Source organism: Delphinapterus leucas, chromosome 18 (assembly GCF_059928025.1).
Source record: "Delphinapterus leucas isolate spDelLeu-1000000601 "Yukka" chromosome 18, BTC_Dleu_Yukka2, whole genome shotgun sequence".
Lineage (NCBI taxonomy): Eukaryota > Metazoa > Chordata > Mammalia > Artiodactyla > Monodontidae > Delphinapterus > Delphinapterus leucas.
Window position 1 is genome coordinate 71,952,078 of NC_143146.1, and position 12,005 is coordinate 71,964,082.

General features: G+C 44.5%; 1 protein-coding gene across 1 annotated transcript; it reads left to right on the forward strand.

Annotated features, from left to right (window-relative positions):
* Positions 1-814: 814 nt before the first annotated feature.
* On the forward strand, positions 815-6,131 carry HMGB1 (high mobility group box 1). Its single transcript, XM_022574584.2, has 5 exons — positions 815-951; positions 3,112-3,275; positions 3,497-3,642; positions 4,135-4,309; positions 5,311-6,131. Exons 2-5 carry the CDS (start codon positions 3,126-3,128, stop codon positions 5,485-5,487), a joined length of 648 nt encoding a protein of 215 aa, XP_022430292.1. The 5' UTR covers positions 815-951; positions 3,112-3,125; the 3' UTR covers positions 5,488-6,131.
* The last annotated feature ends 5,874 nt before the right edge of the window (positions 6,132-12,005 follow it).

A 12,005-nucleotide genomic window follows, 5' to 3' on the forward strand; every position in this document is an offset into this window, starting at 1 on the left:
TTACACGGAATAATCATTTGATTTCCAGGAAGTTGAGACCGTGCTTTGTATTTAAATAAAAAGTTCTAGACGAGCTGTGAAACTCGATCAAACCAAGAAAAAGGGTGAAACTAAATGCCTGTTCGGTGAGTCAAGGTTTCAGCTGCTCAGCAAGCCTGACGGTACGGGTTTAGGAGCCCAGAAAAGGGGTGTTTTAAAGCCGGCTGACTGGATCGTGTCACTTTCTTATAGGAAAAGCCCTGCCTTCCCAAAGATCTAGAGTGTAATGCAACCATATGTTGCTGAGGAGCTCGAATCTTGGCTGCCTTCGCCCCTCTGCACGAGCAGAAACTCCGGTTTTCAGGGGCCGTGATCTCATCGTGTCGCTCTCACTTTTGAAGGTCTGTTAAAAAGTCTGGGGCCTCTTATCTTAACGGCTTTGGAAGTGAGTTTGGGGTGAGAAGGGGGGGGAGGCCTGTGGGTGTCTCTTTTGCCTGAGGAGCTGGAGACACTTGTGGAAAAGTCAGGCCCTTTTCGCTCGGGCGGCCGCTCGGGCGTGGGGCTGGCTTGGGTTAGACACATGCACACATACACCATAGAGCTCTGCTTTCCCGTAGCAGCTGCTGCCTCTGCCTCTGCCTCTCCCGCCTCAGCCTCTTTGCCCGGCATACACACACATTCAGATTTGCGCGCTGTTTCAATCCTTGATGACGTGTCCCCGGAGACAGCCAATAGCAAACGGGCTCTGGTCAGGACAATGGGAGGTATCGGGCCAATGAGCGAGCCCCGTGAGTTGGCGGTAGCCAATAGGAGCCGCGCTGGCTGGAGAGTAATGTTACAGAGCGGAGAGAGTGAGGAGGCTGCGTCTGGCTCCCGCTCTCACAGCCATTGCAGTACATTGAGCTCCATAGAGACAGCGCCGGGGCAAGTGAGAGCCGGACGGGCACTGGGCGACTCTGTGCCTCGCGGAGGGTGAGTCTGGGGCAGCGCCGCGGCGGGGAGAGCGCCTCCGGCAGCTCCCCAGCCCGCGCGGCGGCCGGATCCCCGCGGCCGGGAGCCGGCGGGTCAGGATCCACACAAAGGCAAATGAGGGGGGACCGTGGGGGGAACTGCGCACGGAGCGAGCCTCCCCTCGGGCGCCGGGAGCCCGGCCGCGCGCCGGAGCCCCGGCCCCCGGGCCGCCGGAGGCGCCGCGAGCCCCGAGCCCCGCGAGTTTCCACCCCCGGCGGCGTCCGCGCTGACTGGCGCAAAAAATTTTTTTTTCATTAAAAAAAATTTTTAACGTGTTTTCGGCCCCCGGGCCGAGCGTTCGGGCGGCCGGCGTGCGCGGGGGGCGGCGGGCCGCCGGGCGGGCGGGCGGCGCTTCACGGCTGCATTGGCCGCCGCAGAGCCGGGCGCCGGCGGCGGGCAAGCGCGGGCGGCGGGCGCTGCGGGCGGGCGGGCGGCGGCGCGGGGCCGGGGCCGGGGGTGGCGGCGCGGCGCGGGGCCGGGCCCGCCGGCCTGAGCCCGAGCCCGAGCCAGTGCCCGGGCGCGGCGGCGGCGGCGGCGGCGGCGGCGGCGGCCCGGCGGCGGGGGGAGCGGCGCCGCGGCGCTCGCTGGAACATGGCTGACTCGGCCCGGCGCTGCTGGCTGGAGAGAAAACAAGGCGGGCGGGCGCGGGCGGGGGAGCTGGGCGCAGCAGTTCCGAGGCAACTTTTTTTTTCGTCTTCTCACAGCCCCGCGTCGCCCGTGCGGGGGCGGCGGGGCGCGCGGCCCGCGCGGAGGGAGAAGGGGAGCGGCGGGCCGGGGGCGCCTCCCGGGGCGGCCCCCCCGCGGGCGGCGGGCGGGGGGAGGGTCCGGCTGCGCGCCCCCCGCCCCTCCCCCCGGCCGTCATGGCCGAGTGTGTGCGCCAGAGCGCGGCGCGCACCCCGCCCGCCTGCGCTCGCACTCACACTCTCACACACTCGCGCACACACACTGACACACACACACACATACACACACACACACACAAAGGGAAGGAGCCATATTCTCGCTCGCGCTCGCCCTCGCGGCGGCGGCGGCGGCGGCGCAGGCGGGGAAGACGCGCAGCGGCCATTCCGTGCGCGCCGGCCCCGGCGGCCGCGGGCGGAGCCAGCCCCCATTTCGAGCGGGGCTGCTCCCTCCGCCGAGCCGACAAAATGGGGGAGGCCGGCAGGCCTGCGCGAGCGGCGGGCGGCCGGGCGCACGTGGCGGCGCCGCGCGGGGCGGGGAGCCGGGCCCGGAGGCCGGGCCGCGGCCCCGCCGTCCCGGGCGACCTCCCTTCGCGGCCCCGCAGTGGGCGGGCGGCCCGGGGGGGGCCGGTGGCGGGAAGGTGTGCGGAGCCCGCCCCGCGCGTCGCCCCGACTTCCACGGCTCGGAAAAAAAAAATACTGCCCTGGTGGGGGCGGGGGGCAGCCCGAGCAGCGAGCAGGAGTGGCTTTTGTCCCTCATCCTTGTTTACTCGAAGAAACTTCAGACCGGACGTGTTTAGTCAGAACCGAAATGCGTCTCGGGGCCAAGCCGATAGCAAAGGAAGCTGCCTGGCGCTGGCAGCCGCGCAGATAGCGCCGCCATCCCCCAGCCCGGGCCCGAGCGGGCCTCCCGCTCCCTCCCCCCGGCAAACTTTTATGCCGAGACTATTTACAGTGATCCCTGGGACAGCTTTAGGTGAGCCGCGGACGTGGCCCGCGATCCGCAGAGGTCTGCGCGCTTTGGCGCTCACCTATTTGTTCCTTACGTATCGCAGAGCCGTGAATCGGCAGCGTCGCTTTTCTGACCTTTGGTTTTGTTGATTGAAAACGGGTGTTTTTTGCATTTAATTCTTCGTTTCTTTTAAATGACCGGTTGGGTATGCACCCAGAACAGATGCAGGCAGCGAAGTAACAAGCGCCGTGTGAGTATACCACTGTGTGTCCACTTTTTGGAGATCACACTCAAGGACCGGTTTTCGCCTGGTGTAGCCTTTTCTAGGAATTGACCATCACTGCCATTTTCTCTGGTATTATGAGGGGTTAATGCCACTGCCGGGTTAAACAACCAGTGCCTTGCTTTTCATTCCCTCCCCAAGGAGTTAGAGTGCTCTTAAATGCCGTAAATTTCATTGTTAACATTACGCTTTCATTTATTTTTTAGAAAAATAATTAAGCATGGGCAAAGGAGATCCTAAGAAGCCGAGAGGCAAAATGTCATCATATGCATTCTTTGTGCAAACTTGCCGGGAGGAGCACAAGAAGAAGCACCCAGATGCTTCTGTCAACTTCTCAGAGTTTTCTAAGAAGTGCTCAGAGAGGTGGAAGGTAAGAGGGCTTAAAACAAATACTAAGGAGGTACTAAAGGGTGAAGTCCAAATTGGGATTTTTAAAAAGCCTCGGTGCAATTTGCATAATGCGAGTGGTGGTGTTGGAACAGGCTGCTAAATATTCAGCAAAGGACACTGGTTTTGTTCATTTTAATACTTAAGAGTACAACTTGTTAAAACTTCGTTGTCGAGTTAAGTTTACGAGTTATTGTTTTATAGACCATGTCTGCTAAAGAGAAAGGAAAGTTTGAAGACATGGCAAAGGCGGACAAGGCCCGTTACGAAAGAGAAATGAAAACTTATATCCCTCCTAAAGGGGAGACAAAAAAGAAGTTCAAGGATCCCAATGCACCCAAGAGGCCTCCGTAAGTATCTTGCCTGTTTTTGTTTTCAAGGAGTGTTTTGCAGTAGGATCAGACAAATTTAGCAAGCCACCTTGTGGAGTCCGTAATCAAAGTTTCTTCGCTAACTCACATTGGTATGTTTAAATTTTGTAAATAAAATTCCTGTTGGATGGCAGTTTTAGTTAGAGCAGTGGAATTGGATTCTGGCCTCCTTCACCCAATATATCTCCTAAGTGTAATTTTAATTTTGATTCTTTTCTTTCCTGAGAAATACCATCAGTCTGAGAGTAACTTGCAGAATGTTCTTTTGGAACGCTAATAAATAGTGTCTGTTCAGCTAGTGGTGTCATAAGTTAGATCATTGTGTAAATTAAGTTTAATGAGGGATATTTAGCGTTTCATAATATTTATATCCTGTGAAATATGTGGTAGAAATTAGAAGCAGCTTTTATACAGCAATACAACACAGTTGTTAGTAAATCTACAATTCTAAAATTAAATCTCTCTTTTTAGTTCGGCCTTTTTCTTGTTTTGTTCTGAGTATCGTCCAAAAATCAAAGGAGAACATCCTGGCCTATCCATTGGTGATGTTGCAAAGAAACTGGGAGAGATGTGGAATAACACTGCTGCAGATGACAAGCAGCCTTATGAGAAGAAGGCTGCTAAACTGAAGGAAAAGTACGAAAAGGTAAGTATGGATTGGCTTGGTGTAGTGATGAAAGGGTATGCCAGATGTTAGATGAATGACTATACTTGGTACTGCATCTTAATCTCCTATTATGATTCCTCAGAGTTTGAGGTGTAATGCAGTTTTAAGCATAACAGCTATTCAGCGTGCCATTGGCGTTTTAAAGAACGTAGAAGATCAAATAAATTGTTGGTGTTTTTTGACTTAACATTATTTGACTCGGGTGGTTTTGTTATTCTCCGGTATCCAGATTCATGAAGATTTTGGTAGTCGCTTTGAGTCAAATGATTTAAGTATTTTAAATGATCAGGCACACAACATAAAAATAGGCTGGACCAAGTAACGTAACCTGTATTGTTCATAAACACCCTGAAACATGTATGTTTTCCCTCCCTTAGATTAAAAAAAAAAAAAAAAAAACTTAGAAAGTTATGAGTTTGTTGATCTGTACAGTAAATTGATATAATAAAATAAGAAAAAGCTGTAGCCTCTATACTTTGAGTTGAAATATTAAAAGTAAAGTTAGAGTTTAGCTTATTTAGTCATTTTGGAGAAATGTATCTATTTCTAGATGTTTCTTAACCTAATTGCATGCTCAGTGGCAAATAACTTTTTCTTTTTTTTAAGACAAGATTTTCTACTATGGATTAGGGTCTGAGAGTATAAACCTGTAGAATGCGTTTTTGCATTCAGAAGGTGGCAGTGTCTACCCTTTAATCAGTCTCTACGTTCTAGTTTTAATAAACTGAACTTAGGATGTGGTCCATGGTTGTACTTCAGTGAGGCATAACAATGCTAATGTCAAACCGTGTCATTCCATGAGTTACGGATTATTTACAATTATAATATTTTTACGTGTGTTTCTGAAAGTCCGCAGATAATGTGTTATTTTAGTGTATCTGAGTCCTTGTTTTTTCATAAAGTTTTGCCATGTTACTTTTATTTCTCTCCTTAACTGTTTTGTCTTTCCAACCACTTTCTTCCTGCCTTTATTTTGGAAGGATATTGCTGCATACCGAGCTAAAGGGAAGCCTGATGCAGCAAAAAAGGGAGTCGTCAAGGCTGAAAAAAGCAAGAAAAAGAAGGAAGAGGAGGAAGATGAGGAAGATGAAGAGGATGAGGAGGAGGAGGAGGATGAAGAGGATGAAGAGGAAGAAGAAGATGATGATGATGAATAAGTTGGTTCTAGCGCAGTTTTTTTTTTTCTTGTCTATAAAGCATTTAACCCCCCTGTACACAACTCACTCCTTTTAAAGAAAAAAATTGAAATGTAAGGCTGTGTAAGATTTGTTTTTAAACTGTACAGTGTCTTTTTTTGTATAGTTAACACACTACCGAATGTGTCTTTAGATAGCCCTGTCCTGGTGGTATTTTCAATAGCCACTAACCTTGCCTGGTACAGTATGGGGGTTGTAAATTGGCATGGAAATTTAAAGCAGGTTCTTGTTGGTGCACAGCACAAATTAGTTATATATGGGGATGGTAGTTTTTTCATCTTCAGTTGTCTCTGATGCAGCTTATACGAAATAATTGTTGTTCTGTTAACTGAATACCACTCTGTAATTGCAAAAAAAAGAAAAGTTGCAGCTGTTTTGTTGACATTCTGAATGCTTCTAAGTAAATACAATTTTTTTTATTAGTATTGTTGTCCTTTTCATAGGTCTGAAAATTTTCTTCCTAAGGGGAAGCTAGTCTTGCTTTTGCCCATTTTGGATCACACGAATTATTACAGTGTTTATCTTTCGTATAGTTAGCTGATAAAAAGCTTTTGTGTACACACCCTGCATACTCATGATGAGGGTAATAAAGTTTAATTGAGACAGTTTTCATCCATAACTGAAACTCAAATCTTGATCGGTTGATATCAGATTTCACATAGCCCAGGTTCATTTACAAAGTGAAGAGTAACCAATCTACTCACAGCACGGGATTATTAGAATCAAACATTTTGAAAGTCTGTCCTTGAAGGACTAATAGAAAAGTATGTTCTGATCTTTACATGAGGACTCTACATCCTTTAACTCCCATTACCATGTAATGGCAGTTATATTTGCAGTTCCCACGTTTAAGACTGAGAATGTATCCCCAAAAGCGTGAGCTTAAAATACAAGACTGCCATATTAACGTTTTTTTGTTGTTGTTGATAATTAGTCCCAACAAAGGCTCTGGAGAAAAAGTGCTGGCTGTAAATGTCTTCTCCTATTTATCTAAATGTGGATTGTTTAGGAAACTTGAGATCCTCCATTAAAGGTATTTTTAATGGGCCAACTTTTAAAATTGTATACCACATTTTAAATCGGGTATATTTTCCTATATTATGGTTTGCCCCTTTATAAATGAAGTAGACATGAGGGAGGAAGACAAGCTTTGTATTTCAGTGTGAATTACCTGATTTATTTGAATTTGATTTTTCTCTACAAAACTCAAGCTCATTCATCAGGGTCATATGTTTATCTGCTTAACAGTTTAGGGAACAATTTGGCAATTTTGTGGTTTTTGAGATTATCGTTCTCTTAAAGTGCCAGTGTTTTAAAATAGCGTTCTTGTAATTTTACACGCTTTTGTGATGGAGTGCTGTTTTGTTATATAATTTTGACTTGGATTCTTTTTATTTGCATTTGTTTTATGTAATTTCAGGAGGAATACTGAACATCTGAGTCCTGGATGATACTAATAAACTAATAATTGCAGAGGTTTTAAATATTAGTTAAATGGCTTTCACTTAAGATTTTAAGGTTTTGTTATATACATATTTTAATCTTATTCTCAGTTAATACCTCTTAGCAACATCATTTAAATAAGTGTAAGGGCGGGCAAAGTTTATCCCTTAAAAAATACTCACTTTACCCTTGTAAATAGGTTAATGGGCTGATAAAAGAAGATTTTTGTGAAACATTCCATGTGTTCTCATAGGCTGCTGTTTACATAAATCAGGAAAAACTAATTTTGCTTTCAGACTATTGGATTCAACAAGATAGTTTTCTGAAGCAAGGCACATGTAAGTAAAAAGCAGGAATAGTGATTATAAATCTAAACTTAAGTTTTCTAAGCTAAAGGAGAGGACCGCAGTAGAGGGGCTGAAAGTGTGTCAAAATTTATCAGATTTTTTAGTCAAGGGGAACAAGTAGTTATCTCTCATTTACATGGAAGTTTGCTGTAGCTAAAGAATCATTGTTTATTGCTAGTAGGTGATCCAGTTAAGATGAATTCTGCCTCAAGGAACTTCAGCGGGTGTCTTGTGACAGCTACTGTTAAGATGTTGAGTGGGAACAGGTTTTTTTGGGTTAACTGGATTCAGATCTTGACAGGAAGACATGGACAAAATCCCTTTTCAATCTGAAAACATACTAGCTCTGTTTACTATTTCAACAGTATACCCTGAAACTTGGATGTTCAAAACTCAAGTAAATGGAGGTGGGAGGCATAACAGATTTTTTTTAAGTTAATGCATAGGAACTATTTTAATGTCTAGAAATAGTTACAGCACTATGGGGTATAAAGATTTTCTTAACATCAGAAGATTAAACAGTATAAACTTTAGTATTAAGTCATCTGCATTTTAAAACGATACAAAATCGGCATACTGATTAACACTTAACCAAAGTAATTGTCTCCTAAAGGTTGGGAGCTGTTGCTGGTTAGTGCCTGTAATCGTTCTCATGATCTTCCATCAGGTGTTGGTACTTGCTCTGTTTTTATTAATTTTCTAAGAGTGAAATCTGAAAAAAAATCTTTTGTGTGTGCTGTGCACCACAGGGGTAAGACTTAAATGATAATGATGGAAAGTGCTTGTGTGACAGAAGCTGTTCAGATACTTCCCTCACTGCCTGGGGGATTGTAAGTACTGCTTAGACGGTAGGGTAGTATCTGGCTATGTTGAAAACTGCACTGGGAAGACAAGATGGAAATTTTTGAATGGAAAGTGTGGCCAACTCCCTTGCTTGGCATCACAAACTGTGACAGAAGTTCAAATCTAGGTCTGCTTGGTACAACAGGCCTTCTGAAAGGGCCTGAAATAGCTCTTTTTCAGTACCAGCCAGCTACTTTTTGCGAATGATGGTATCACTGTAAATTTGCACAAATTCAATACAGCTTAAATCAGGATTAACTACTGCTCAAGTGTGAACCATTGGCCAGTAATTAGCTTGCTTAATAAGTTGTGGTAGGTTATTTTTAAATTTTTTCATATTTGTGCTTTGTCATTTTAAAATGACTCTTGAAATGCTTTTAAAACAACGTAGAAGCCAGGAAACGGTTTGGACACCTATGCAACAAAAGATGCAAGCTGGTTCATTTCTTGTCCCCCTCATAGCAAAGACGTGAACAGCAGTGCTAACACTCGCGGGAATCTGGGAAGTTCCCTGGGTCTAAGCCAAGTTGCTCCCTGCAGTAATAAGGCAAAATGTGGCCCTGTTCTAGGAATGCTGCTATTTAACGATACACCATGGCACAGGACAAAGAATGACGAGCATAACTTAACAAGCCACACTCCAGAATATATAGCCCCACCTTCCAGTGGGTTTCAGTCTGAAATCATATCTACCAGGAGGAAATTTAATCACTTAGGCCTCTAGGCATGTCCATTGGTTTGAACCTTCTGTATTTATCGGTCACCTGCTGAAAAAGGAAGTGGTAATATAGATCTGGAATAAGATGAGGGATTACGATAGAACTTTAAGTTGTGGCATGAGGTATGTGGAGACTGAAAGTAGTGAGAAAATCAGTGAAAAGGGATTAAAGAGATTCTTGTAAATTTTTATGATGTACTTTTTTTTTCTCTTTAGTCACACAATTCAAACATAAGTGACATTTCATGGTATGATAGATACCCCATGATATATTTGATCATACTTTTACTGATGGCCATTCACGTTGCTTCCTATTTTTTGCTATTCCTAACAATACTGCAGTGAACGTCTGCGTACATTTTTGTTAGGCTTGTGTAGGTCTAGATACCTTGAAGTAGAATTGCTGAGTCAACAGAGAGGTGCATTTAAAATTTTGGCAGATACTGAAAAATTGACCCCTCCCCCAATGCTATCCTTATTGTGAGACGTTTTAACAATGACTTTTAAGATATAATAAATCAGGTTTTTAATGGCTATTTCTTTGGCTCCATGAAAGAAATGTCCATTTTTAAAAGATAAATCAAAATACTGCCATTTATTCAGAGCCACCCAAACACAAGAAGGTAGAATTAGAACTGAAAGACCCTTGGGTTGACTATTTAAACTACTCTAACAAATTATTTCTCTGTAAAGTTACTGCAGTAACTAAATATTTAAGTAATCCATTGTGTGAAAATGAGGAACTTCCTATTTTGGCATCTTCAATCCAGTAGCTTTATCTGGGGAGGGCTTTTTCTAGCAGAGATTGTGTGTCAATCTTTACAGAAGCTACAGCCAACGGTTTTGGAAACTAGTCAAGGATTGTGTGGGCTGGATTCTGGGCATTAGGAGATAGTTATTTGTAAAAAAAGGAATGGATACAGAGGATCTGCCTTAAATGGAATAAAACTGACCACTGCTTCACCTCCTTGCTGGAGATGGTACTTTAGGTAAAGGGCATACCCCAAACGCATTTATAACTGCAACTGTATTAATAGGCTTTAAAGTGGAATTAAACTTACTTCCTTAGAGGTACATAGAATCTCTAGTTACAGTCTTTACCATATTTTTGTTCACTGGGTTTCAACTACGGATCATCCTATAAAGTGTTCTGAACATAACCAGGTAAGTAAATTAAAAGTCCTAAAGCAAAAGAATTATCGGTTGAGGGTAAGAGAGTACTCAGTGTAATGCCCACAAAGGTGTGAAGGGTAAGAACTTGCAGGCTACTCAGAGCAAGGACTCGGCAGCCTCTTCCCCACTCCCCAGCCTAAATTTCAGGGAAGCTCAGGTCTTGCTCTGCCATCTGGAGTCTGCCTGGCTGGGACTTGGGCATAGGGAGTGGGCTAGGCACACTCAGGCTGAGAAGGACCGGACAGACTTTTGTTTGTTTTTACAAGAGGAACAAGAGGTGCCATTGCTTTGGGGACCGACAACAGAATAAAGTATGGCACCAGTGTCGGGTCCTAGCGCGTTAGAGGAAAAGGCTCTAGGCTCTAAGGCAGTCCAGCCTATGCATTTTCACAGAGTACTGGGCAAAGGCCCATCAAGACTCAGAGGCTCGCTCGACCGAAAGCAGCATCACAATGATCCAGCAGTGCCAGGCTCACAGCAGGTGCAGAAAATTTTCGAGTTCCTTCCCCTCCTCTGTAAGGACAGTAACTAGGGGCTGGAAGGCTTCCTCCCTAGCCCTCACCTTCCTGCCTGGGTCCTCCTGCCTCGGCTACAATTGTGGATATTCGAGCAGGTCAGCACACTCCACCATCACTGTGATTCCTCTCTGGCCTTCCTCCTTAGGTTTACTTGGACTCAGGACACTTGCTGACAAAACAAAACTAAAATACTGCCAATCATTTAGAAAGTGATAAGCTACCTGATTCTAACAGGCTGGGAAGCGCCAGAAGAATGTGTCCTGCTTATGTGTCCTTAGAATTGCAGCATGAACTTCCAGAAGTGGAAGGAGAGCAATACACTACAATCGCTTTTGAAAAACTTGTTTACCATTCTTGTGGATGAAATTTGCGTTCATTGAAAGAAAACAAATAGGGAAACAAAAATCTACAATTCTATTAGGAGAACTATTAACATATTGTGTGCTCTTCTCGTTTTATATATATAACATGATATATATATATACAGATATATATTTGATTAATATATGTTATATGTGTATATAGATATATAACTTTTAAATCTGAGGTGAGATTCACATAAAAAACCATTTTAAAATTAACAATTCAATGGCATGTAGTACATTCACAGTGTTGTACAACCACCGCCTCTAGTTCCAAACATTTTCGTCACCCCAAAAGGAAATCCTATACCCATTAATTCTGCCCTTCCCCCTTAGCCCTTGGCAACGACCCATCTGCATCATCTCCACGGATTTACCTACTGTGGCTATTTCGCATAAATGGAATCATACAGTATGTGACCTTTTGCGTCTGGCTTCTTTCACTTAGCATAATGTTTTCAAGGTTCATTCACACTGTGGTATGTATCATACTTCATTCCTTTTCATGGCTGAGTAATATTCCAGTGCATGTATATGTGTATATATATATATATATATATCTCTCTCACAATTCACTTATTCATTGATGGACACTTGACTAGTGCTGCTATGAACGTGCATGTACAAGTATTTGTTTGACTCCCTATTTTCAGTTCTTTGGGGTACATATCTAGGAATGGAATTACTGGATCATATGGTAATTCTGTTTAACTTTTTGAGGGACCACAATGGCTAAGATGACCCTTCCACAGCAACTGAATCATTTTACATTCCCTCTAGCAATGTATAAGCATTCCAATTTTTCCACAACCTCACCAGCACTTCCTATTTCCCTTTTTTAAAAAAAAAAAAAATAGCCATTGCAGTGGGTGGGTGTGAAGTAGTATCTCACTGTGGTTTTGGTTTGCATTACCCTAATGACTAATGATACCGAGCCTCTTTTCATGTGCTCATTGGCCCTTTGTATACCTTTTTGGAGAGCTAATTCAAGTCCTTTGCCGATTTTTAAGTTAGGTTGTCTTTTGGTTGTTGTATATATATGTCCGCTGAACAAAAAAATGGCAATATATTTACA

What these genes read in the sequence shown, in the direction of transcription:
- HMGB1 (XM_022574584.2), top strand. Translation starts at nt 3,126, where the DNA reads ATGGGCAAAGGAGATCCTAAGAAGCCGAGAGGCAAAATGTCATCATAT. An exon ending in AATGCACCCAAGAGGCCTCC is followed by an intron (nt 3,643 to 4,134) that starts GTAAGTATCTTG and finishes CTCTCTTTTTAG; the next exon opens with TTCGGCCTTTTTCTTGTTTT. An exon ending in TGAAGGAAAAGTACGAAAAG is followed by an intron (nt 4,310 to 5,310) that starts GTAAGTATGGAT and finishes TTATTTTGGAAG; the next exon opens with GATATTGCTGCATACCGAGC.